We start from the raw sequence: 26,482 nt of genomic DNA on the forward strand, positions 1-26,482 counted from the left end.
TGCAGTATCACAGGTGGAGGTTATGGTGGCTGCAGTATCACACATGGAGTTTATGGTGGCTGCAGTATCACACATGGAGTTTATGGTGGCTGCAGTATCACACATGGAGTTTATGGTAGCTGCAGTATCACACATGGAGTTTATGGTGGCTGCAGTATCACACGTGGAGGTTATGGTGGCTGCAGTAATACAGGTGGAGTTTATGGTGGCTGCAGTATAACAGGTGGAGGTTATGGTGGCTGCAGTATCACATGTGGGGGTAAATTTGCTAAAACTGGAGTTCTATTTAAGATGGGATGTTGCCCACAGCAACCAATCAGAGTCTACTTCTCATTTATCTAGCACCTTCTAGAACATAATACCTGGAATCTGATTGGTTGTTATGGGCAACATCCAATCTTAAATAGAACTCCCATTTTAGTAAATTTAGCCTGCGGAGTTTATGGTGGCTGCAGTATCACAGGTGGAGTTTATGGTGGCTGCAGTATCACACGTGGAGGTTATGGTGGCTTCAGTATCACATATGACAGTTATGCTGGCTGTAACGTCACGTGGTGGTTATGGTGGCAACAATAATCGCATTTCAGGATAGCGGGGTTATGTAATAAGTACAGAGATTATGGAACTGCCGGGATTTCAGTTAGTTTGCTGCTAAATTTAAAGAGCCAATTGGTTTTAATTCTGATTTTGCCATATAACTGCTTGCTGCTTTAAATTTAGCTGGAATCAGTTCCGTGATCTTGGAACCGATTTACACAACCCACTAGAACAGTTAGTTCCCAACCTCGATCCTCAAAGCACATGAACAGAATATGTTGCAATTTTTTACAAGGCAAAATGATGCCTTCTAAATGATAGAAGCTTAAAAAAAAATGTCCGAGATCGGCCGGCCGGCATCCCGTACCTCCGCCACACACGGACCCTATTACATATACCTCATAGAATGTGAAACCCTGCACTAGAACTTAAAATGGTACGGAGGTAGCAGTGAATAGTCATAGGCTGTATAGATCCTGCACAAACACATGTAAGTAACTGACCTGCCATATTTCAAATGTATGGAAACCACAAGGAGTCATACTTATGCTCATTATTGTGTTGCTGTATGTGGCATTAAGTTCCATTCTGGAATAGGAAAACACAAGCCTACTTGTAATGATAAATAGTAATCTCTTGATGAATTTGAAACAAAGACACAACAGTGGAATGAAGGGTAATATTAATAGACTACAGTCTACAGTGCTTGACTTGGCATTTGGAAAATGTAAATTCCTCGCTGCCTGTTTGGCAGACAAGTACTTGGAAGTTACTAGACATTGTTCGCTCATTATTATACATGTCTTTTTTTTTTTTTTTTTTTTTTGGTCTTCGGCAAGTTGCCAGTGGGCTACTGTTTCTGTGACGACAATGCATGTGAACACTTATATTATGTTGGTTGTCTAATATACAGTTTTTATTTATTTGATTTTATTACAGAGTACTGGGAAATCAGAGCTACCGACAGTCCTCAATCAGATGTACCCCATGATTAAGTCTCACAATGAAAGAGGTCCTGATGACTTCAGCACTGAGGAGCTTTTCATGCTACTGGTTTATATATACTCTGTGACTGGAGAGGTCCAGAAGAATTCAGAGCTGGATGTCATAGAAGGTCAAATGAGGAAAGTTCTCATCCAGTGTTTGTGTGATGAACCTGAGCTGAGCCCTCTGCTTCAGAAGATAACAGGTTAGTATATTACACAGACTTCTATTATAATATCCCCATTTTATTGTGTGGGTTAAATAGACACATAATAGAATAGATTATTATGCAGTGTCCACCTCAGGTTTCATTGTGTTCCTGTGCAGCTCTGATTTATGTCTTTTAAGCTCAGTACACACTGTGCAATAATTGGGCCAAACAGCTGATTTTCGCCTGCTCCCTTCACTTATTGTAGGCTGTGTACTCGGCACACGTGACCAACTATTGTGTAATAACCTTGTCTGATCTTAATACTGTAGTTCATGTAAAATGTCAGATTTGACTATCTGTAAATTGTATAATCCTTCAAATAATTCAGTAGTGTGTACACTGGAAATCAAATGTTATTATGACCATTTATAAAGACTTATGGATTGTTAGTATATTGAAGTAGGTACGTACCTAGCTTTAATTGCCAAGTTAAAATTAGTATATACCGTATGGTGATCTGGTTCAGTGGACCAACCAACATAGTAATTTTTGTGCTAACCGTACTCTCACTGAAGTTAATTTCTTATAACTCATGCAACTGTATTTGAGCATTCTTCACACCTTAGATTTATGAATCACACTTTCCCACTATATTTTATATTTTTGTAGCTTTTGAACATTGATTGTAAAAAAAGTAAAATATTTCAGAATTTTGATGAGGTATTAAAAGGGTTAGACAAACCATATACTACCAAAAATATCGTAATGTTACATTTGTACTTTAAAAACAAAGGGCTTAATGTAATAGCCTGCAAATTGCTGGAAGTGCCGGAGTTTGTATGAGTCTGCCTGATTTTTTTTTTTTTTTTTACGTAGCAATCATTTACAAGACAAAACCAGGTTGTTTTTATCTTGTAAATTATTGCTGCTTTAAAGAAGCGGGCAGACTCACACAAACTCCCGCACCTCCTGCAACTCGCAGGATATTCCATTTAGCCTAAAATGTTTCACATTTGCTTATACAGTAATTAAAAGGGAAAAAAAACATTCCAAGAAGCATCAATATCCGCTGCTTACAATTCCTGCATACTACTGGTAAACTATGGGTACTTGGAGGAGCTCTAACACTGTACTGGTACAACCGGAACTGGCCTGCTAGTGCCCAGTCTCTAGCAGTACATGACATAGGGCCTAATTCTGAGTTGATCGTAGCAGCAAATTTGTCAGCAGTTGGACGAAACCATGAGCACTGCCGGGGAAGGGGGGGGGGGGACACAGATATAACATGTGCAGGAGAGTTAGATTTGGGTGGGGTGTATTCAAACTGAAATCTAAATTGCATTGTAAAAATAAAGCAGCCAATTTTTACCCTGCACAGAAACAAAATAACCCACCCAAATCTAACTCTCTCTGCATATGTTACATCTGCCACACCTGCAGTGCAAATGGTTTTGGCCAATTGCTAACAAACTTGCTGCTGCGATCAACTCAGAATTACCCCCACAGTGTACTTGTACTGGGAAATCTTCTTTTCTGTTCTCTGCAGCTGTTGAGAGTAATGGGGTTCATACATCTACTGGCCAATTTCCTTTTCTGCCCATGCCAATACGAACCGCCAATCAGCGAGCATTGTTGTGCAGCAATCCAATGGGGAATCGGCAAAATACTGTTTGTTAAAAATCCCTGACCTGCCGATTCTGATTATTTTTGGGTTGGAATCGGTAAATCCAGGATTAAGAACTTGTTGAATTTCCATAATCCCTTGACCTAGGCATTAACAGGACGGGAAATTGCCCTTATAGTTGCCTGATGTATAAGACCCATTACATACAGGTTCCATGTCAGTAGCAAAGTGTAGTATATATCATAGCAACATTACAAGGTACTCAGATTAAGCAGCAATGCCTATTTATTAGGTGCTCCAGCATTTTATGTTATATGCAGATTAATTGCTGCTCTCCTGGGGAAAGAGAGTGAATTAGAAGTGGCCTAGGTGCAGTTGGGCTTTTTGACACACTATTGTATATTTCTCAACTGTTTCAATGGAGCTGTGATAGTCCCAGTTTGTATGCTCTGTCCCGATTGGGCCAGACGGTTGGGAGGTCCTGTACAATATATCCTGTTCTGCATATCAAAGCAGCCGTGAACTGATGCCACTACAGCCATTGATACTACCTATATGACCAGATGTCATGTAATGCCACTACAACCAATGAGACTGCCAATCTCATACAGCATATGATGCCATTACAATCATTTATACCACCTATCTGACCAGAGGGCATCTGATGTCACTGCAACCATTAATACCATCAGACGGAATCCTCTACTGAGACTGACTGATGTTTCAACTATAATGGTTTAATGCTATAGTATAAAGCACTGTGGTAGGGGGAGTTTGATACATAATTAGAAGCTCAAATAATAATAATATATTTAATTAATACTAACGATGCTCGCCTGTTAACGTAACATTATTTATGGTAGCATATAATTACTTTAATAAATAATGCAGACCTCAGTCCAAGTATTGCACTCACCTTGTACTGTAATACGGCTTTCTCTTCCATCCCTGTACATTGGTGAACACAAAGTATCACAGGAAGCCTACAGAACAATGTCAATCATTGCCAAGTCTACTGTTGTATTAGTTTGCCTCTGTTATAATACTCAAGTGAATGTGCAAAGATTATTTCTTAACACATCATTCAGCCATTTAACTTTCTCGCTCAGCGTTTGTTTAACAAATGTGGATTTCAAGTCATGGTATGCAAATGTCTTTCTTTTGATGGTATAGTCATACTTTTATTTCTTCCAAAAATTTTTGGTGCATTACGTAAATCCCATACTGACCAATTTGATGGCTTTTAAACAGGACGGTCTTTGCATAAGTTGATACATGTGTTTCTGATGCATCTGGAATTTCACTTAAACTTTCTTAAGATTAAAACTATGACTCTTGCATTATGGTTCTCTAGGGTTGAGTGTAACTTGAAGTTGTGGTTTTATTTCTTTTTTTTCCCCCACAATAAGAAATTGCTTTGTCCCTAAATGTATCTTTTACTTTTATCTATCTAGATTTAAGAATTAGATTTACAGTTGTCTTAAAGTACATCAGTTTTAAATTATCTTTATCACACACACTAATAAAAATCTAAATAATTTTAGAACTAATGTGTTTTTTTTCTGTGAATTAAAAAACAATTGTATTGCAAACAAAACACACAACTGTCATGCAGCTCGGTGTTCACTGAAAGTTCTCCTGCTCATCTGAGCTTTGTCTAGTTTTTGGTGGCCAAGATGCAAGAAGACCCACAAGCAATGACTTAATGGGGCTCTAGCCATAGTCCTTACCTACCTCTTGGTGTGAGTCTGTTAATAATACTTACACAGTACACTGTATATTTCAGTGGCTCCCAAACTTGGTGCCTCGGGTCACTTGAAGGGGTGCCCTGATTCGGTGGTCCAGTACCAATTAAAATTATTTATCAATGTAATAGGCAAATCCAGTGCTTGTGTCTTCGACTCATAAAATATGTAGACAAACAGAAGGGAATCCCGTTCCTCACAATATAACTGAATCTAACTCTGACAATCATATACAGTATAAACACATTTTACTTCATTTATATATTTTTCCTAATTTCTCAATAAGAAACTTTTGGTTTAGGGGTTTATGATAAAGTTCTGCACCTGTTACAATGCAAGAGCTGAAAGTGCAATTGCTATTCACATGCAGGAAAAATACGGCCTACTGTACTTTTGCACACGTGTAGCACAAAATGACAAAAAAAAAATAGGTCTGATTTTATATTAACTACAAGATTTTAAGGTAAGCCAGGCTACACTTCCTCCCAGCTGTGACTCTGCCCGTATAATCTTACCCTGCACCCCTTGCAGCGTAACATGGGTCTTTCAAGCTGTAAAACTGTGCCTTGTAGCCACAGTATACAGCATCTACTGTATATTTGTATATGTGTGACAGAAGATCTGGAGGCTTATTCATGAGCAAGTAGCAATAGCATTTATATTTTATATGCATGTATTGCAGCAATAAAGAAAATCTTTTATCACTGCAAGCTAGCATTGAAATATCACCAAGCCAGCTAGGTGACATTGACCCGAAGCTGATTTGTCTGCCATGCACCGTGGAACTGAAAGCCCAAATTTCAGTTCCACTTGGGAAGAGAAGTAAAGTTACAAAGAGCACCATGATGTATAGTTCAATGGCCTATTGTTGGTAAATACATCCATATTCACAGAGGTTTTTTTTGCCCTATCACAAATATGCCCCTTAAATGAAATGACCACTGTGCCTGCTGTAGTTACTTAGTTGTTTTAGTAAACTCTATGAACCTTCTATTAAATGTTGCAGAGGTCAAGAGGAATTAATATTGAACCAGTCACCTCTGTCTCATGCCCTTAAGAGGTCATAGGCCATACAAATCAGCTCTGTTTCTGTGCAACGCAGCTTCCTGAGACCTGCAGGAATTAGGGTGTAGATGTCACAGCCTGACAGATGTATTCCAACTATGTTACTGTCACTTTCTTAATAACATCCTTTCATTGTTAAGGTGAATAACGTGTGATGAGCGTTTACAATTTACATCACTTGATAATAGCACCCTTTTTCCATTTTAAGTAGTGCTCTATAATAAGTATTACTAATGTCCCTAGAGGATAAGAGCAGGTGGTATGAATGGCATTTGACCTGCAGAAAAATCTACATTTTAATGTGCATTTGATCAGTATTGGAAATTAAAGACATTTTCAGGGGCATAGATTTGTAAGGATACATCTTAAAACTTGATACTGTCCCTGACAATTAGGAACAGATGACAGCTGTGCAGAGACTACCAAGAACCTTAACATATGGAAGTTGATCAGCTTAACTACCCACCTACCTCATTGCTTTGCCCCGGGTTCCGTGGTTAATAGTTATCTACAATCATGAATTTTGCAGCTTCTCATTGGTCCTTCAGCTTATGCCCCTGTTCTGTAGCCATTAACTGGCTATGAGCCTAATTCAGGTTGGATCACAAATCGTGAATGCCTCTGCCTGATTGACAGGTGGAGGCATTTGCGGGGCGGCAATGGTCCATTTCCAAGGCGGAGCGTTGCGCAGGCGGCATTGGGTGCATGTCCTCGGCCGCTGCGATGTGAAAAATGGCAGCAGGCCTCCTGCTGTTGCAGCTTGGCTGTGCCGGCAGGAGGCTCAGAGCCGTAACTACGTGTGTGCCAGGTGTGCCTGGCACACAATGCAGTTGCCCTGGCATTGTCTTTAGTCAGCGGCATTGTAATGAGTCAAACTGACTAATTACAAGCCGCCTGAGCGAACAGAGAAGCAGCAGCTCCGGGGACAGTGGAGTAGTAGGTGGAGGGAGGGTGACTTGGGAGCCGCAGCAGCGCACTGTAATTGGTTGCGGTGCCGCTGCATCTGTCCCTCTCCTTCCACATAGGCTGGCCGCCGCCGCTGTGAATGCTGGGATGAAGGAAGCACGTCCCCCTCCCTCCTCCTCCTTCTCCCCTGCCCGGGATCTGCCTGACTGCCTGCACCGAGGAGCCTGACTGCCGTAATGTGTTAAAAGGGGGACTGTCTGCCATAATGTGTAAAAAGTGGGACTGTCTGCCATAGTGTGTAAAAAGGGGGGACTGTCTGCCGTAATGTGTAAAAAGGGGGGACTGTCTGCCATAATGTGTAAAAAGTGGGACTGTCTGCCATAATGTGTAAAAAGGGGGACTGTCTGCCGTAATGTGTAAAAAGGGGAACTGTCTGCTGTAATGTGTAAAAGGTGGAATCTGTCTGCTATAATGTGTAAAAACGGGGACTCTGCTGTAATGTGTAAAAAGGGGGACTGTCTGCCGTAATATGTAAAAAGGGGGACTGTCTGCCGTAATGTGTAAAAAGGGGGACTGTCTGCCATGATGTGTAAAAGGTGGACTCTGCCGTAATATGTAAAAAGGAGACGCTGTCTGCCGTAATGGGTAAAAAGGGGACTCTACCTGCCGTTATGTGTAAAAAGGGGACTCTGTCTGCTGTAATGTGTAAAAAGGGGGACTGTCTGCTGTAATGTGTAAAAAGGAGTACTCTGTCTGCCGTAATGTGTAAAAAGGGTACACAGTCTGCCGTAATGTGTAAAAAGGAGACGCTGTCTGCCGTAATGGGTAAAAAGGGGACTCTACCTGCCGTAATGTGTTAAAGGGCCTCTATCTGGTGTAGTGGCGCTACTGTGTGGTGTAATTTGAATAATTGAGACTACTGTCCACCATAATATGAATTGGTATTACTTTGTGGCCACACCCCTTTCCCATGAAGCCACGCCTCTAGATATTTTACGCGTGCTTATGGCGTGCACTGCCCCTATTTTACATAAGGGGGGGGGAGCGCCAATGCCTTTTCTTGCACACGGCACTAAAATGTCTAGTTACGGCTCTGGCAGGAGGCATCCACAATTTCAGCGATCACGCTGAAATTGCAGCTCAGTTGCAATTTCAGCATGACCATAGTGCTGCGCGGGAGTTCGCATGCTGGGGGCATGAGCAATAGGATTGTAAATTCTGCTGTTTACCAGTATTTACAATCCTTACTGAATATGGTCCAATATCCCATAAAATGGTGTTAGAATAGAAATGTTTTACCCACCTTACTCCAAAAAGAGCCCGTAATGTCATACTGTATTTATGAAAATAGTTTGGTCTAATACAGATATACATGTTTTATTTGTTTATTTGTTTTTGCATTTATCAGAATAGTTTATTATTACATTTCAATATGTGAACTCCCAAGCAAGGAAATAAGTCTAGATATGAGTGTAGGTGTCGGGGACATTATGGAGAGTGAAGATGGGGGCATGGAGTGCGGGGTCCAAAGTGACCATGTATTCATGAATTTGCTTGAACAATACAAGAGGGAAATTTGCATATACCTGTTATACAGTAAGTAGAAGTCTGAAAGACCCAATGGATAGAGCTGGAATGTAAGGAACTTCTGTTAAACACAAACAAGGGCATGAGAGGTCTATGCAGGGGTGTAGATCATCAAATCGACAGTGTCTAGGTCGACAATGTTTAGGTCGACCACTATAGGTCGACAGTCACTAGGTCGACTCGGTTTCAAGGTCGACATGTGCTAGGTCGACTGGTGAAAAGGTTGACATGTGGTTTTTGGGTTGTTTTCATGTTGTTTTTGCGTACAGTGGCCGGGAAGCCGAATTAGTGCATTGTGTCCCCTCGCATGGTTCGCTTCGCTCGTCATGCTTCGGGCAAGGTGCCTCGCTTCGCTCGGCACAGATTACCGTTCCAATCGTAGTCCACGTGGATAGTTAAGTATGAAAAAGAAAAAAGTGAAAAACTCATGTCGACCTTTTGACCTGTCGACCTAGCACATGTTGACCTTCCAACCCTGTAGACCTAGTGACTGTTGACCTAAACATTGTCGAACTAGACAGCATCGATCTTCAGACCGGATCCACTATGCAGTTGGTTCCAGTACTTGGCTATTTGTGTAGACATCAGCTTTAAAAGAGCTTTTGTTGTAAAAAAAAATAAATAATCTAGAACCCTAAAATTACTATATTCTTATATACTTTTTTAATAACACAAAAAAGTGCAACTTTAGTCTCTGCTGGACAGTGTAATGCCAGGATCTGTCAGGTGTTGCACACTACTGCCCTTATTTATCTTACTTTCTAATGTATTGCTACATCAGTATTTCCACTAGCTGTACTCACGGCTCCCGAGACTTTGCATGGTCCGTCCAGCATATACAGCTGCCTTCTCATGAATACCGTAGCTTAACACAAGACGGACAGTCCCATGTGTTTATACTAATATAGCTTCACATGACCTGGGAAGAAAAATATTTTTTTCATTAATTTAAGTGGGTCTCTCTAAGTTATCCTTAGGTTTAACTACACTTTGGCAAAAGCCACCACTTTACAGCGTACCTGTCACCTACACGGTGTGGTGATTGACCTATCCAATATCCACAAAAATAAAGGCTGTCGATTTACTAAGAGCCAATTATACAGTACAGTATATTGCCTTATCCTTCATACTGGCCATCATAATTGTGTATAGTCGGTTGGTGCTCTTTTATGGATTTTGCTTTATCAGAATCCGGTGTTGCTCTTGTCTGTTTTATTTCATACTTTAAAGTGAGAAAAAGGTCAAAAATAAAAAAATATTTTTTTTTTATTTTTTTTTTGTAAGTATGACGCTACACTGTATTTTCATTCCAAAGTAAATGCGTATTGTGGATTTTGAGGACAAATCAAAGCACAAGCTAGCAGCAGGAAACCACATTTTATGTGAAACAGTAATACCGCACCTCCTTTTTTGTCTCAGTCAGCTATCTTGTACATTCATTGTCCACTCGCGTTTTACCCTGGGAGGAACGGAGAGGGAGAAGCCTTGGCACGTGTACTCTGTTCTAGTCTCTTACCTGCATGCACATTGAATATATGAATCTAGCCGTTTGTGGTTTTAGGAAACTTTTTTTTACATACCCTTCAGCATAAACATAGTACATTGTGACCTTGTAAATCTTATTTTAATTAAAATTGGAGACTTTACTTCAAATCCCTTGCTGACTTTCCTGGCCTGGCGCTGACATCTGCTCCCTTATTAACTGTTCTAATAGCCCATGGGAACATTAACCTTTGCTGGATCCAATTCTCCTATCGGTCATTAGTAGGATTTACCATAACCTATATTTTCCGAGACTTTGGGGAATACTGCTAAGTGCCATTACAACAAGCTTGTCTGTAGATGCCATTGCAGTACAAAGTTCAAGCTTTGAAACATTGGTAAGTATTTAAGTACAGTGTTATACTTTGCCTTTGTTTAACTGCATTATTGTGAACCAGCCGTAGAACAAGCTGCAGACTCATGTGGCGATAAAGGGAGCGATGGATTAATTCAGCTTTCTTATTCGTTCCTTGGACTCTTTCCAGGATTGGCTCGCTGGCCTGTAGTGCACAATACATCTTTCCAAATGAGTTCTCGATTCCACATAAGAAATAATATCTATATAATCTCCCCTCTCCTATTCCCCCTCCCGTTTTCTTTCTTGAGTTCATATGTTACCTATTTATTCTTCATTCAGCACCTGGTCTGAATTGGCCTCAAACTGAATGGTAATTTTCATTGAAGTGTTTATAACATGCAGTCTTTCTTAACATGAGACATATGCCTGGAGCTGTGCAGGCCCCCTGTACATTTGCCAACTTTACAAGTCAGCCAAGTGGAGCAGGAAATCAATATACTGCTACGTTCATTAGTCTGCTGTTATTATTTTTTTTTCTTGAACATGCAAATGTCTCAAGGATTCTTCTCCAGAAGCTTAATGCTTCACAAAGCAAATGAGATGATTGGAAGTTCTGGGTTTCTGTAGTAATGGCCTTGAAGTTCTTTTGTCAACCTGTTGTTGTCATTCAGTTTAATGTTTTATTGTCACACAAACCATATTTATACAGCAGCTCTGAATGTTATTGAACAACCACTCTAAGGGGTCAGTTCAGTGAGGGACAAAAGCAGAGGTTTATCACAGCTTGGAGAGAGATAAAGTACTAACCAATTAGCTGCTGGAATTTTACAGGCTGTGATTGAAAAATTACAATTAGTTGCTGACTGGTTGATTGGTACTATACCTCTCTAATTTCTCTCCAAGCTTTGATAAATCTCCTCTGTTGTGTTGATGATGCGGACAGTGCGCCATGTGATGGTTACTGAATGCCAGCAAAAGCAACCTATACGTACTTACCCACTCCACTGCAATGGCCAGGAGGCTCCCGAAAATCGGATGGCATTCCCGCACCCCCAGAAAGGCGGGCAAGTCTCTCGCACCCCCATCCAACTGCTCGCATCCTTACAGAGCACAAAGTGGGTGGTCCAAGAAGTCCGATAACTTGATTTGTCCTGAATTGCTTCATAGTAGCCTCGAAAACTTGCATTGATGGAAGTACCATAACTAGCATATAAGTGTGCAGCTGAGCATTGTGGTGATGCTTGCGACACATTGCCACTAATTGAGTCCTTCCTTACAGCGATACATAGCGACACATTGCCACTAATTGAGTCCCCCCTTACAGCGATACATAGCGACACATTGCCACTAATTGAGTCCCCCCTTACAGCGATACATAGCGACACATTGCCACTAATTGAGTCCCCTCTTACAGTACAATTACTGTTCCCTATAACTATTTTAAATGTACTTTACTATTGCTTCCAACATTTTTTAAGTGTCCTATTAATTTTAATTTGTGATGGCTGTGAGAAAATTAGGTATGTAATATTATCAAAGACCAATGCACTGTAGCAATTTAGTGCTGCTCCAATGTCAGGCAGCTTCTCCGAAAAGCAGCTTTCCCTTGAGCCCTACCACCACTACTAACTAGTAACAGCGACTGTTTACACTGCCCGGCATGTGCACAGCGGGATACATATGATATCCTGGCAGACAGGATGCCGGCTGTCACTATACCAACAGCGGCATACCGCCTGCCGGAACCCCGTCAGCAAGGCAGCGAGTCCCATTGCGAGGACGCTGCACTCACCACGCATCAGGTTCTATTCCCACTCGGTTGGTGGTGTGGACCCGCCAACCGAGTGGGAATAGCGGGCGGGTGTCGGGATTTTGGTTGTCCGGAAAATGCCGACTGTGGGAATTCCGACGTTGGTCTCCTGAACACCGGGATCCCAACAGCTGGTATATTGACTTCACAGCAAGGGCCAGAGGGAGTGGAGTCTGCACACTCCAGATCTTATTCCAGTAGGAAGGAGACTGGCTCAGTGGGCTTACGTCATCTGCACGTGGCATCAGTTCCCGCAGTCGAGCTCTGAAAACTTTCAGATTTCAGAACTTTATGAATGTATAGGGGACAAATTAGGACAACAGTGGTGAATTGGTCCATTACATAAACTGTGCAGAAACTACGGATCCTTGTTCAGTAGACCCCTAAATCTTTCCTAAGGAGTCTATACTGTGGATCAGGTGCATGTTAGCCCATTACAAATGGTAACATCTAGTTGGACCATTGTTTACATATATAATATAATAATTGATCTAAAACAATAAATAACTATATTTCATATAGGGAGTACACACCCATGTACACAACAATGAAAATTGGTGCCAAAAGAGAAAAATGGGTAAATTTCCCTGTACACCCAAAAAAAACGTTTAACTACAATTGGAAAACAGTATATAAGTTTATTATTGGTTATAATAAAATTATTTCTTGTACTTAAACTGGATCAAATGGCTGTTACATGCATTTTTTTTTAGAAAATGTAAATAAATGATAGAAAGCAATTTTTTCATCAAAATAAGTGCTCTCATTAAATTTGGGATACATAAAAATGGGTATAAATGTATATTTGGGTCATTTTAGGGGACTTTCTAAAAAAAAGTGGAAACAGACCGATAACTCCTACCTGCAAGTCTGAAAACACTTGTCCCAGTCATAAAGTACCCCAATATACTGTACCTCTCCTATACCTTGTACCCCAATATCCATAATTTTGCACTTTTTACCCCAAAAATTACATGTCATTATTGGCCAATTAATGGGGGTGTCCCAGAGGTTCTGAACCAAATCCCAACATTTTTAAATTAAAATAGACACTGATTATTATTATGTATCCTCCAATAATTCAATGTGTGTATTTTGCTTGAATAGGAGGCTAAATTAAGGAGCTGCCTACAAAGCACTGAAATATAATATCATACTTTAAATAAGCAAATACAACAGTAATATTGAAAAGTGCGTATTCAGCCCTCCTTTAATAGATACAAGACAATATTGTGAATCATTTTTATCAACCATATAAATGGATAAACTTCCATCATAAAAGTTTCCTTCTCTTTGTATATAAGTACAGATTGATATATTTGTGGACAAGTGTTAAAGTGTGTGTGTGTAAAGGAGACGGGGGACGGACGAGGTGGAACTGAGTTCCACCACCTGGAACAGTAGGGGGAACTGAGTTCCACCTCCTCCATTGCCTTGCACAGTAATTAAAAAAACAACCCTGCCCCATCACCTACATCAATAGATAATGCAGGCGGTGCTAGTGTTACTGATGAGCTGCTACCCCCCCTTCCTCAGGTACTTGTGGCTCCATGGACCTCCTCTATTTACAGCCCACCCCTCCTGGTACTCACACATGCATTCATCCCCTCCTCAGGTCACATCGGCTTCATTTTCCGGCACGACGTATGTGATGTCATGCTGTCACCGCTGCTGAAGTGAAGAGGAGGCATGAAGAGGAGCAGCCTCTGTGCATCTTGAAGACAAGATGAGAGGGGAATCGAGGGACAAGAGAGGCAGGGAAGCTGCTGGAGGGATACAGGGCATGGAGCTGTATGAGGGACACAAGCTGTGAGCTGCTGGAGTGATAGAGGCAGAGATGTGTACAAGGGGCACTACTGTGGGCATTATGTGTATATGCAGCACTACTGTGGGCATTATGTGTAAGGGGCACTACTACTGTGGGCATTATGTGTATAAGTGGCACTACTTATACACATACAGCTGCACCCATTTATTTTTTAATACTCACCCCTCGCCGACATCAGCAGTGCTGTTAATCACTGTGAAAATTGCACAGTGGACATTTTCACGGAGTTCTGCACATGGACAATAGAGAAACCACTGGGAAAATGACCGTCACGCCATTTTCCTGGAGATATTGACATGCGCAGTAGAGTCTGGACCCTCTAGTGCTCAGACTCTCAGTGCTGCCAGCAGAGAGGAGGGGTCCCGAACGGAGGAGGCTGCACATGGGCCTACTCCTCTCTTAAAGCGCCTCTGTATGTGGATTAACATGTATAGAGGGTACCATTGTGTAGTACAATGTGAATAAAGGGCACTACTGAGTGATGTAACCTGAATAAGGGGCATTACTATGTGGTGTATATTGTGAATAAGATTGTGGTACTGTGTGGTGTCATTTGAATTTGGTATACTATTACTGCATGTGACCACGCTGCTTTTTTTGTGAGATCAATGTCCCTTTATAAAGTATGATAAATAGGGAAATTATTTATAGTTGCAGGGATGGGGGTGCCGAAATCACTAGCAATGGCCCTGGCTCTGCTTAATGTGAGGATATGGGAGGGGGGGAGGTAGGTGGCGGGGTAAATGAGTTCCACCACCTCTCCAGGACCACTTTCAACTCTGTTTGTTGATGTAATTCAGCATAATCCAGCAATGACGTTATTAATCCGGAAGTATACACTGTCAATATAGTGCGGGGTTATTCTTTTTTAGGTGAGGTCAGGACACTCCAAGAATACAGTAACTATATAGTAGGATCGTAATAATACTGGAGTGACCATAATAGTGCCAGTAACCATTACATCAGAACATATATACAGCTATATGCTATTGCATTGTTCTGACATAAGGCTTGTTTAACGTCTTATTGAGACAGTTCAGTTGATATATCTGCCTATGTACATTTGGATCACCCCAGCCAGCAGTGAGTTACTGTAGCACACAGTATTGGACATCTGGTGCTATGGTATGTTATTATACATACTACAATTATTAATAATCTGTACTAAGAATTATAAGACATCATTGTGTGATATATAACCATAAGATCTGATCAGTCATCAATATCACCTGGAAAGGAAGGGAAATATCTATACTCGTACCTAGTGGAGGGAAGACTGATATTTTGTAAATGGTATAACACAAACAAGACAATAAAGATCAAGGTGATTTCAGAACTGAGACACAGTGGGGTATATGCAATTGCGGTCGAATTCCGGGTGGAATTCAACCGTTTTTTAATTCGACAGTCAGACACCCTGCCGCCGGGACCCGAATTCGACATATTCAATAAAAAATGGATTCGACAGACCCGCTGTCGAAAAACGGACCAATTGACGGATATGTGCGTCCTGGATTCGACTTTTTGGACGGCACAAAAGTGTTTCAAAAACCCCGAAAAAAAATGCGTGGTGTCCCCCCTCCTAAGCATAACCAGCCTCGGGCTCTTTGAGCCGGTCCTGGTTGTAAAAATACGGGGGGGGAAATTGACAGGGGATCCCCCGTATTTTTACAACCAGCACCGGGCTCTGCGTCCGGTCCTGGTGCAAAAAATACGGGGGACAAAAAGCGTAGGGGTCCCCCGTATTTTTAACACCAGCACCGGGCTACACTAGCTGGAGAGATAATGCCACAGCCGGGGGACACTTTTATACTGGTCCCTGCGGCCGTGGCATTAAATCCCCAACTAGTCACCGCTGGCCAGGATACCCTGGAGGAGTGGGGACCCCTTAAATCAAGGGGTCCCTCCCTCTGGCCACCCAAGGGCCAGGGGTGAAGCCCGAGGCTGTTCCCCCCATCCAAGGGCTGCGGATGGGGGGCTGATAGCCTTGTGTCAAATAAAAGAGTATTGTTTTTTGTAGCAGAACTACAAGTCCCAGCAAGCCTCCCCCGCAAGCTGGTACTTGGAGAACCACATGTACCAGCATGCGGGGGGGAAACGGGCCCGCTGGTACCTGTAGTTTTACTGCAAAAAAAATACCCAAATTAAAACAGTACACGCACACCGTGAAAGTAAAACTTTTTATTACATACATGCCGACACACACATACTTACCTATGTTGACACGAGGTTCGGTCCACTTCTCCAAGTAGAATCCATGGTGTACCTGAAAATAAAATTATACTCACCAAAATCCAGTGTAGATCGGTCCTCTTCTGAGCTTGTAATCCACGTACTTGGCAAAAAAACAAACCGCATTTACCCGGACCACGCACTGAAAGAGGTCCCATGTTTACACATGGGACCCCTTTCCCCGAATGCCGGGACCCCACGTGACTCCTGTCACAGAGGGTCCCTTCAGACAATCAGGGAGCGCCACGTCGTGGCACTCTCCTGATTGGCTGTGCGCGTCTGAGCTGTCAGACGCGCATAGCACATACCGCTCCATTATCTTCAATGGTGGGAACTTTGCTGTCAGCGGTGAGGTTACTCGCGGTCAGCCGCAGGCAAGTCAGTTTTGACTATCTCTATAGAAAAGATAGTCATAATTGACACTTAGCCAAAATCGCACATAGTCAGTATCGCAAGCACAGTCATTATGTGCTTGCGATGCTGACCTCGCCCCTGTCGCATAGTGAGAATCGGGCATAGCTTGAATCTCACCGTGTGTATGGGCCTTAACCCATACCCACCATCTCTGCTGCCTAACCCTAACTGTCCCCTCCCACAGCCTAACCCTAACCATCGCCCTAGTATCTAACCCCAACCCCAGTATTTACTGGCGGGATCTGTCCAGATTACGTCTGTCGGGATTCCACTGTCTTCTTACCACATCCCTTAGAATGGGATGCAGTAACGCACTCCCCCGCTCCATTAGCCTCTCCCCGACCTTGCAAAGCTTCAAGCGGACACTAAAAACCCACCTATTCATCAAAGCATACCCTCCCGATCCATTACCCAGTCCTGAAGCCGCGCCTCCACCGCTCTGCCTCATGCCGTGAACATCTCAGCTTTGCCTGCATACTGCTATCAGGCTATCTCCCGCTTGCCTGCACCACTTGTCATCTGTCTGTCACCCCTCCCCACTAGATTATTAGCTCTTCAGAGCAGGGCCCTCTTTCCTCTTGTTATCTAAGCCCTCGTGTTACCTGTACTCTAATTCTGTTATTTATTTACTGTAATGCTATGTTTTGTCTCCCTGTACTGTCCTTTGTACGGCGCTGCGAAACACATGTGGCGCCTTATAAATAAAATGTAATAATAATAATAATAATGGGGTGCAGTAGTGTTCAATAAAAATGATTAAATGAGGAACCCCTATACAGGTGTCCATGATTTAGCTATGCTTTTACAAGCAAGTATTCATAAATGTTTCAAAACAAGTTTTTTGATTTGTTTACTTAATAGTGAAAAGTCGATTTATACAGTATGTCTAGTGAAAAAGGGGCAAGTGCTGGATTTTCCACTGCAGTTCCAGTTCCATTTAGTAGTATTAACTTTTATTTTTAAAACACCACAAAGTGTACTCGGCGTCATACAGAGGTAAACATAGAAAGCTGTAACAGGATAACAGAGCATAACGTCACACTGTACAAATAAGAACTGGCTTCCATGCATATACAGTAGTACAATGCCGCAATCACATAGCAAGTGTAAAGCTTGCACTCACATACCACAAAAATAGCCTACAACTCCATTAGTGTTTTGGAAGGTGTAATAAATCATCACTAGAGTCAAATAAGAAGTTTTCTTTAGCAATAAAAAGCGGCTAGGAAAATGTATCTTTGTTGTTTCACAGCATTTGTAAGCTACGTGAAAATGTAATGTGAAAAGCTCTACATAATACTGTGTGTGAGCGGTTTCACCAGTGTGCTTACTCCTGGGGATAAGAAGCTTATGCCTACACAGAATTACATTTCATCTAGAAGTAAATGCAGCAAAACAGAGATTTCATTGCTGGTATAGCAGGAGATGAAGCCCCTCTGTTTCTGCAGCTGCATACAGTTGTGACACAGGGATAGGGTGCTCTCTGCAAGGACACTATGGTGGTCATTCCGAGTTGATTGCTTGCTAGCAGTTTTTAGCAGTCGTGCAAATGCTAAGCCGCCGCCCTCTGGGAGTGTATTTTAGCTCAGCAGAAGTGCAAACGAAAGGATCGCAGAGCGGCTACAATAAAAAATTGTGCAGTTTCAGAGTATCTCCAGACCTACTCCTAGCTTGCGATCACTTCAGACCATTCAGTTCCGGATTTGACGTCACAAACACGCCCTGCGTTCGCCTAGCCACGCCTGCGTTTATCCTGGCACGCCTGCGTTTTTTCAAACACTCCCTGAAAACGGTCAGTTGACACCCAGAAACGCCCTCTTCATGCCAATCACTCTGCGGTCAGCGGTGCGACTGAAATGCATCTCTAGGCCCTGTGCAAAACTACTTCGGCCGTTGTGAAAGTACGTCGCGCGTGTGCATTGCACCGCATGCGCAGAGGTGCCATTTTTTAGCTTCATCGCTGCACAGCAAACATTTTCTGCTAGCGATCAACTCGGAATGACCCCCCCTATGTACCAATGATTGTGACATTATATGGTATACTCCCCTTAAGCAAAGTCTGATATGCCTTCATAGATCTCTACAGTGTGCAGAATTTAGGGGTACTGTTTTCATAAAGGATAATAATAATTATAATAATAATGCAGCTAAAAGTATGAATTAGTGTATAAAGAAAACGGTTACTCTGCAGAATGTTGTATTATCCTGTGTAACCCATTGCCCGTTTCTGAAAGCAAAATCATTCTCTAGTTTTCTTTACATTTCTAATGACTGATTTGGTGTCTTATAACTCACTTATCACAACACGGGAAGAATCCTAGACCATCGTCTACACTGAGGTAATCACTAATGCAGAGTACATAGAGATACTCCGGTCATCTCTTGTGATAAATAATAGTAACGCTGCTCTATTCTCCTTATTCTTATAGAATATCCAAAGTAGTCTCTCTCTCTCTCTCTCTCTCTCTCTCTCTCTCTCATCCTTCTCTGATATTGTACAATTTTGTTAATATGTAGCCTTGTGTGATACATTTATTCTGCATTGTCAGGATGGGGTAGAGTATGTAAGGTCCATTAGTCAATGCCTGTCAGCATTCACAGTTGGAAATTCTGGAGATTTTGGATCATGTCCCAAGCCACACCCAACCCCAATGGACTCTGCAGGACATTGTACATAGCTCCTTGAATACCTTATAAGTCTGTCCTTTCATTTTAAAGCCAGGTGTCTTGTATTTTGAAACCTAAATCAAATATATAACATTTAGTGGCACAATTTTTTTAAATGTATTTCTTTACAATACTGTATACCGTACTTTGCCATTTACTACTATTGATGTGATACAGGATCCCGGTGGTTGGGATGCCAGCGGTCACATGATCGATGCGGAAATCCCGACAATTAGAATGCTGACAGGGGACGGGGTAATTATTTTACCCCTCCCCTGTCCACTACACTAACCCGCCTGCAGTGGCGGCCAGGGATAAGTCATTGCGGGTGGCGAATAGGGCTAAGACTCTGGGGGGTGGTGGCTACAGTTGACCCCTCCTCTAGTGCCTAACCCTCACCCCCCCCCCGCCCAACACCCCCGGGCCCTAACCCCATCACCCCTATACTTACCTTCAGGAAGTCAGCAGTCAGTGTTCTGGCGCCGGGATTCTGAGTAGTGTCGTGGTTTCGGTATCAGTCGCATCACTGCTGGCATCCCAACCGCCGGGATGCTGACCACATCCCATTACTATAGTGCTGTCATCTGTGGTGCTACTTTCAGGGAAAAAGACTCTAATGTGTTAATGCTTGAATGGGACAAAGACAACTGTGCCAGCTGGAGATCTTCTCCACCAAGGGTCTGTTGGCATCTAAGAACTTGGGGTAGTTTAAGAAGCAGGTGGAAAGTGTTATCTAGGTTCAGCCCCATCAAAGCAACACCAGCATGGGAACTGGACCAGGCTTATATCAGCGAGCCCAACCAACCCCCAATCCCAGTTCTAAGGTCTATTTACTACAGGCTAGCTTGGAGTCACTTCTTCTGTTGCACGGGTCCAGGCTGGTGCCTGTGTGGATAGCAAATCCTCAGCATATTTTACTTTCTTTTTTTTTTTTAAACATGTTTTTTTATTGAAGCAAATGCATTCAGGCAGTGTACACAATCAAAGAATAAATCTTAAATCATGACAACGTAACTTATAATTCAGGCAAACTAGTAAGAGAGTTTTTAACACAGCTTACAAGATAATGTGATAGGTTATTATATGGAGGGTTAACAAAAGGCGTATGATAATCACAAGTGAAATAAATAGTGCATTGCTCCAAACTCCATTTCCTCAATATTTTCCTAACCAAAATGGGGAGAGCAAGAGCATGAGCTACGGCCGTAGCTCATGGTCATAAGATAAACTACAAACCGAAGTGCCAACTATCTATGCAGTGGAAACTATTTTACTGCATAAGGTAAAGGAAGTAGGACTGAAGGGGCTATCAAACACAAAATACCTGTTGTTTCCTTCCACAAACAAAACAGTGATAAGGAATACCCTAATTCTAATAAGTGTATATAATGAGATATAAAAGAAAAAACAAATAAACATATATCCGTGTAGATATCAGTACATGGTTAATAGGCCTCAGAAAATCTAAAATAAAATAAAAGTATCTGTGTGTTCATTAGCAGTAAATATTATACTAGTCGATAGGGCATAGATCGCCACAGAGTATGAACCTACATATATACTGCAGGTGAACATCATAATAATAATTATCTGATACGGCCTAATGGGCCAGAGCACAAGGGTGTGACAGATACTGTATATATAAACTTAAGTGTAGGTCACATAATATACAGGTTGAGTATCCCTTATCCAAAATGCTTGGGACCAGAGGTATTTTGGATATGGGATTTTTCTGTATTTTGGAATAATTGCATACCATAATGAGATATCATGGTGATAGGACCCAAGTCTAAGCACATAATACATTTATGTTTCATATACACCTTATACACACAGCCTGAAGGTCATTTTAGCCAATATTTTTTTATAACTTTGTGCATTAAACAAAATGTGTGTACATTCACACAATTCATTTATGTTTCATATACACCTTATACCAGGGACGTGCGGTGAGCTAAATGGCTCAGGAGGCACTGGCTAGCACCAGAGCCAGATTTACACACAATATATTAGTCAAAGGGTACATCTGGGCATTATGCACAGGTACAGCAGTATAAATGCCTGGAAATTTGGTGAGTTTTGATCACAGATGTGCGGAAAAGATACACAGGTGAGGCACTGCCTCACCTGCCACAGACTTTTTACTCCAGAGTTTTGGCTATAACAATGATTAGAATAAAGTAAAGAAGATATTTCAAACAAATTCTTTGTATTTTTCATATACTTTATACAGTCAAAACTCTGGTACAAACGTTAATATGACAGGAAAGGCTCTGCCTCACCTGCCTCACCCCACCGCACGTCACTGCCTTATACACACAGCCTGAAGGTCATTTAATACAATATTTTTAATAACTTTGTGTATTAAACAAGGTTTGTGTACATTGAGCCATCAAAAAACAAAAGTTTCACTATCTCACTCAAAAAAGTCTGTATTTCGGAATATTCCGTATTTCGGATATTTGGATATGGGATACTCAACCTGTACTGCAGTAATCAGCTTCAAAAAATCTGGTAAGCCACTAAACACAGATGGGGTAGATACAATACTAATTACAAAGGAAAAACAAACAAAACAAAAAAAAGTTGTAAAATAATTATAGGACATGAGGCCAGTAGAACCCCCAGCTCCTCAGAAACTGGTAAGTGTCATAAAACAAGGTTAGTAGGAAAAAAGAGGTAAAACAAAAGTTATTGACAGCCTCTTCAGGTTATTGCTCCTATAAGGCCTGGAAACAGGGATAATATATACACGCTGGGAGGCAAGACAAATCCCCTTGCGGGCAGCAACCATACAGCGAATGCCGGGAAAGCCAGCTGGTGACTGTAAGCAGGTGCAAATAGATATGTGCCGACTAGCAACTTCCATCGGTGACAGTGCAGGATTTCCAGTGACAACGATTCCAAAATGTAGTAGTCATGCCACACAGGGTAGGGGGCTGACATCAGAATGTCCAAGTGTCCAGCAGCTAGTCCACAGTCCTTCCTAACATTAGAACACAAATCGCCCGGAGAGGGAACAAGGTTGGATGTAGTGGGTTTAACCCCTTCTGGGTACTGAGAACTTGAAGTAGGAGTATCGGACATCACAGCAGTTGAAGAGGCAGCATTTGTAATCCCAGTGTCCAAGCGAGACAGCAGGCAGGCTACACGGGTGTAGTACGGCTGACCGCCGGTCAGCTTACCGACGCCGGGATCCCGGCGGGGAGGGGCGAGTGCAGCAAGCCCCTTGTGGGCTCAGGGGCGACCTGCGGTCGCCATGGGTTCTATTCCCACTCTATGGGTGTCGTGGACACCCACGAGTGGAAATAGTCCCTGTTGGTCGGCATGCCAACCATCGGGACAGTGACCCGTCGGGCTGGTGGAGGAGGTCATGTGACTGTCGGTCAGCTGACCGGCGGTCACATGAATACCACCCGGCTACACGATCCTCCAGAAATGGTCTCAGTAAGTCAGTAAGTTCTTTGCCAAGCGATTTGCAGAAGTGGTATACATATCCAGTAAGGCAGGGGTTGCCATTAGTGACTGTATGTAGGAAAGGTGTGTGACTTACAGTCCTGGCTAGTAGCAGTCTAACTCAGCGTTCAGCGTTCCTGCAGGAAAGTTCAATGTGAAGTAAGAAATTTCACAGCGGGCAGCTGAGTTATAGGTAGCAGGGTAAGCCCTGACAGCGTATTATTGCTAAAAGCGAAAGCAGCACAGTAGGGGAAGCAAGCAAGTACTCCCCCACGATCGCGCCCAAAAATGGCTGCGGGCGGTCATACACGCCTGAAACCTTGCAGGCTGGACTCCAGCGTGAAGAAAGCAGCTCCTGACCCGGGACTCGGACACAAAGCTGCAGCAGGACATAAAGGTGTCAGCAGACTGCCGTTGGTGCAGAGTCCTGGGTTGACTTTACACTTTTAGGAAGAAGTGGGAGATCAGGGTCCGGAGCCCATGTAAAAAGCGGCCACGCTTGGTGCCCCGCCCACCGGAAGTCCTATTTTACTTTCTTTGTGGAACTGGCAATTAGGCTCCCTGTTTTGTTTTGTGTTGTTTTGTTCTTTTAATATTTTTTTTTAACTGTAATATTTTCTATGTGTTCTATTATATACTGTATATAATTATTTCATTAAAAATAATAGTGCAATTGTATCTTCCCAGTTGTTTGACTAAGTATTTCCAAACTCACAGAGGTTCTGGGTACCCTCAGGTGGCACGCATGGCATCTTCAGGTAACCAGCCAATCCTGAGTGGGCAAAGAGAGCTAAAAATTAACTGTGTAGTATTATCACAGGGGTTGATGCGAATGGTTAAATATGCACTGCATAATATGTAGGTGATATAGTATTTAAATAAAAGTAAGCTTAGTAACAAAGCCATCAACTCCCAACTTCGAGCTGCTGGACTATGGGGATCATTCTGAGTTGATAGCTCGCTAGCTACTTTTTGCAGCCCTGCGATCAGATAGTCACCGCCTATAGGGGAGTGTATTTTTGCTTTGCAAGTGTGCGAACGCATGTGCAGCCGAGCGGTACAAAAAAGATTTGTGCAGTTTCTGAGTTGCCGAGAACTTACTCAGCTGCTGCGATCACTTCAGCCTGTTCGTGTCCGGAATTGACGTCAGACATCCGCCGTGCAAACGCTTGGACACGCCTGCGTTTTTCCAAACACTCCCAGAAAACGGTCAGTTGCCACCCACAAAAGCCTTCTTCCTGTCAATCTCCTTACGATCGGCTGTGTGAATGGATTCTTTATCAAATCCTCAGCAACGATTTGTACCCGTACGACGCACCTGCACATTGCGATGCATACGCATGCGCAGTTCTGTCCTGATTGCTGCGCTGTGAAAAACGGCAGCGTGCGATCAGGTCAGAATCACCCCCTATATCTAGACCCTAAGGGGGGAATTCAAATGTTTCAAAAGTCAGTTGGATATCTGTTTTTTCCTATCTAATAGACAGGACAAAACAGACACCCAACTGAGTTTTCAAACAATTGAATATCCCCCTAAGTGTTCCAATCTGCTCTTTTCCTAGGTGGTCTGTAGGGAGTGGGGACATTTCTGGGGGTGGCTGAGAACGTAGTCTTACATATTCTGTTTCATTCCCTCATTACCGCTTGTTGCAGGGGCCGTTTGCTAAACATAAAATACTGATGAGCGCCAAGGTGAAGTTATGAGAGATGAGCTCAGCCATACACAGAAGTATTGTAGAGAAACTGAGCAATCTGTGTGGCACACTAGGAACGCCTCTTATGTTACATTGAGATCTGTGCCGTTCAACTACTTAGACTAGATTTCACCATCTAAAAACAACGAGAGAAAATGCAATTGCTTATGAATAAAATACCCCTCTGAAAGATAGAAAAATACAGTGTCTGCCTTGGTAGATCCTTTCACCCCTGCTGATTGCCTGGTGGCCTAAGGTTTAATGCTGTTATTCTGACCATTTCCTAGGGCAAAGTGGGGGATGTGATCTACATGATGCCCAGGTCTTGCCTTGGAGGACCTTAGTGATTAATGCTGATAGAAAACCTGAGAACTATGCAGGTGACAATGTAGTGAAACGAGCACAACAGAGGGTGCATTTAGGAGGATCTGGGTGAATTGTAGGTTTCTATGTGTACACAGTTGTCATTCAGGCTGAAGTCTGCACAGCTGTGGGGTCTATCTGTATGGCCCATGCACGTGAGTATCATCCCTCTCTCTTTCTAGTCTGTGTGTGTCTGTTTCAATCACCTTTTCTCTTCCCACACATTAGCATCTCCTGTGCCTCGTCCATTAATTCACATGTCTGAAGACAAGTTTTATTCCACTCCTATTAATTAGCAGATTTCACAATGGGTGTTCACAAAGCATCTGTTTCCGCAGGAAGACCCATCTCCCACATACAAATTGCACGTACAATGTCTAGCATTGATCCGCCTGAGTGAAAGGGACGCGCACAGCTGCAGCTCCTGCCACAACAGCCTTCTTGTTAGTGCAGATAACACTGGACTAATGTTATTCTGCCTACACAGTACACTGGAGGGACTCCTCAGTGACCGAGAGAGAACACGCGCCCTAAATTCATGGGGCTTCAGAGGAGTGAAGTCATGTTGTTTTATCATATCTGTAAAGGTGCGTGGGATTGAAAGTGGATACAAGGAGCATTTGTATTCGTACTATTTTCATACAGCATCTTTTAATAGCTTCCTCATAGCCACTGTTGTGTATTTTTTCCTTCTGGGATGACTTTTTTTTTTTATTCCGGGTGTTATGGCAGCATGGTGTATACAAATACGTGTGGGTAGAATCGCTCATAATTCTATTAGCGCTGTAAAATGAGCTCTAATAATGCTTCTGGCAGTGACGCTGCAGTAATGAGATTTGTGTAAGCTAAACTGAGAAGAGGTTATCTCCCATTGCCTAATACACAGTCTATTTCCCAGTCTCCTTTCTGATTGGTGTTACAGTATATGTATTACTTGAAGTATCTAAGACATATGATTCTGATCACAGGTGCCCTGGTCATTTATGTGGCAATAAAGCACTGTGCCCAGGATGAGCCTAAAATACGGAGCTCCTCCCCTCCGCACCCTCTAATGATCCTCCCGTTTGTGCCCTCCCCCTTAGCAATCTTTACTCCCTTGTCCCCTTTTCAGATATCAGTGATATTTTATCAGACTGTAGCCTTTGACCAATGATCGCAGGTATAACTAACTGCTGAAAGTGTTAATTGAAACTATTACAGACTGAATGAAAACAGTGTTTTGTTTGTTTGTTTGTTTTTAGTCTTCCCCAGCTGGCTCTTTCTTCTTCTGCTCTATGTCTCAGAGTCTTCTCTTCCGTTCACAGATCCACTGGCTCAGTGTGGTACTACAGTGACTGCTGCAGGATGAGGTTAATGGCAAACCGACCTCTCTCCTTCTCTCAGGGGTAGGTCTGATGTCCAAGCCAGAGAGGAAGGTCACTACCTTCTAGCTTGTCTACATTTGGGCTTCCCCAACCTTCCAGAGCCGCAGTACATGCTCACCCTCCAACTAACAACCTGGCCTCCCTCTTGCACTTCATCTATGTGATAATGTGACCGTCAGTTTCTCTCTATAACCCCCAAATTTCACAATCCTGTA

At 42.6% G+C, this 26,482-nt stretch overlaps 1 protein-coding gene across 2 annotated transcripts in view; it reads left to right on the forward strand.

Annotated features, from left to right (window-relative positions):
- Positions 1 to 26,482, forward strand: part of SCFD2 (sec1 family domain containing 2) — a 1,002,395-nt gene that overhangs the window by 383,926 nt on the left and 591,987 nt on the right. For both annotated transcript variants that reach the window (XM_063920937.1, XM_063920936.1), the window contains exon 5: positions 1,477 to 1,726. In XM_063920937.1, the coding sequence (XP_063777007.1) occupies positions 1,477 to 1,726 (250 nt within the window). The remainder of the gene's footprint in view (positions 1 to 1,476; positions 1,727 to 26,482) is intronic.

The sequence above is a fragment of the Pseudophryne corroboree genome, chromosome 1 (assembly GCF_028390025.1).
Source record: "Pseudophryne corroboree isolate aPseCor3 chromosome 1, aPseCor3.hap2, whole genome shotgun sequence".
Classification (NCBI taxonomy): Eukaryota; Metazoa; Chordata; class Amphibia; order Anura; family Myobatrachidae; genus Pseudophryne; species Pseudophryne corroboree.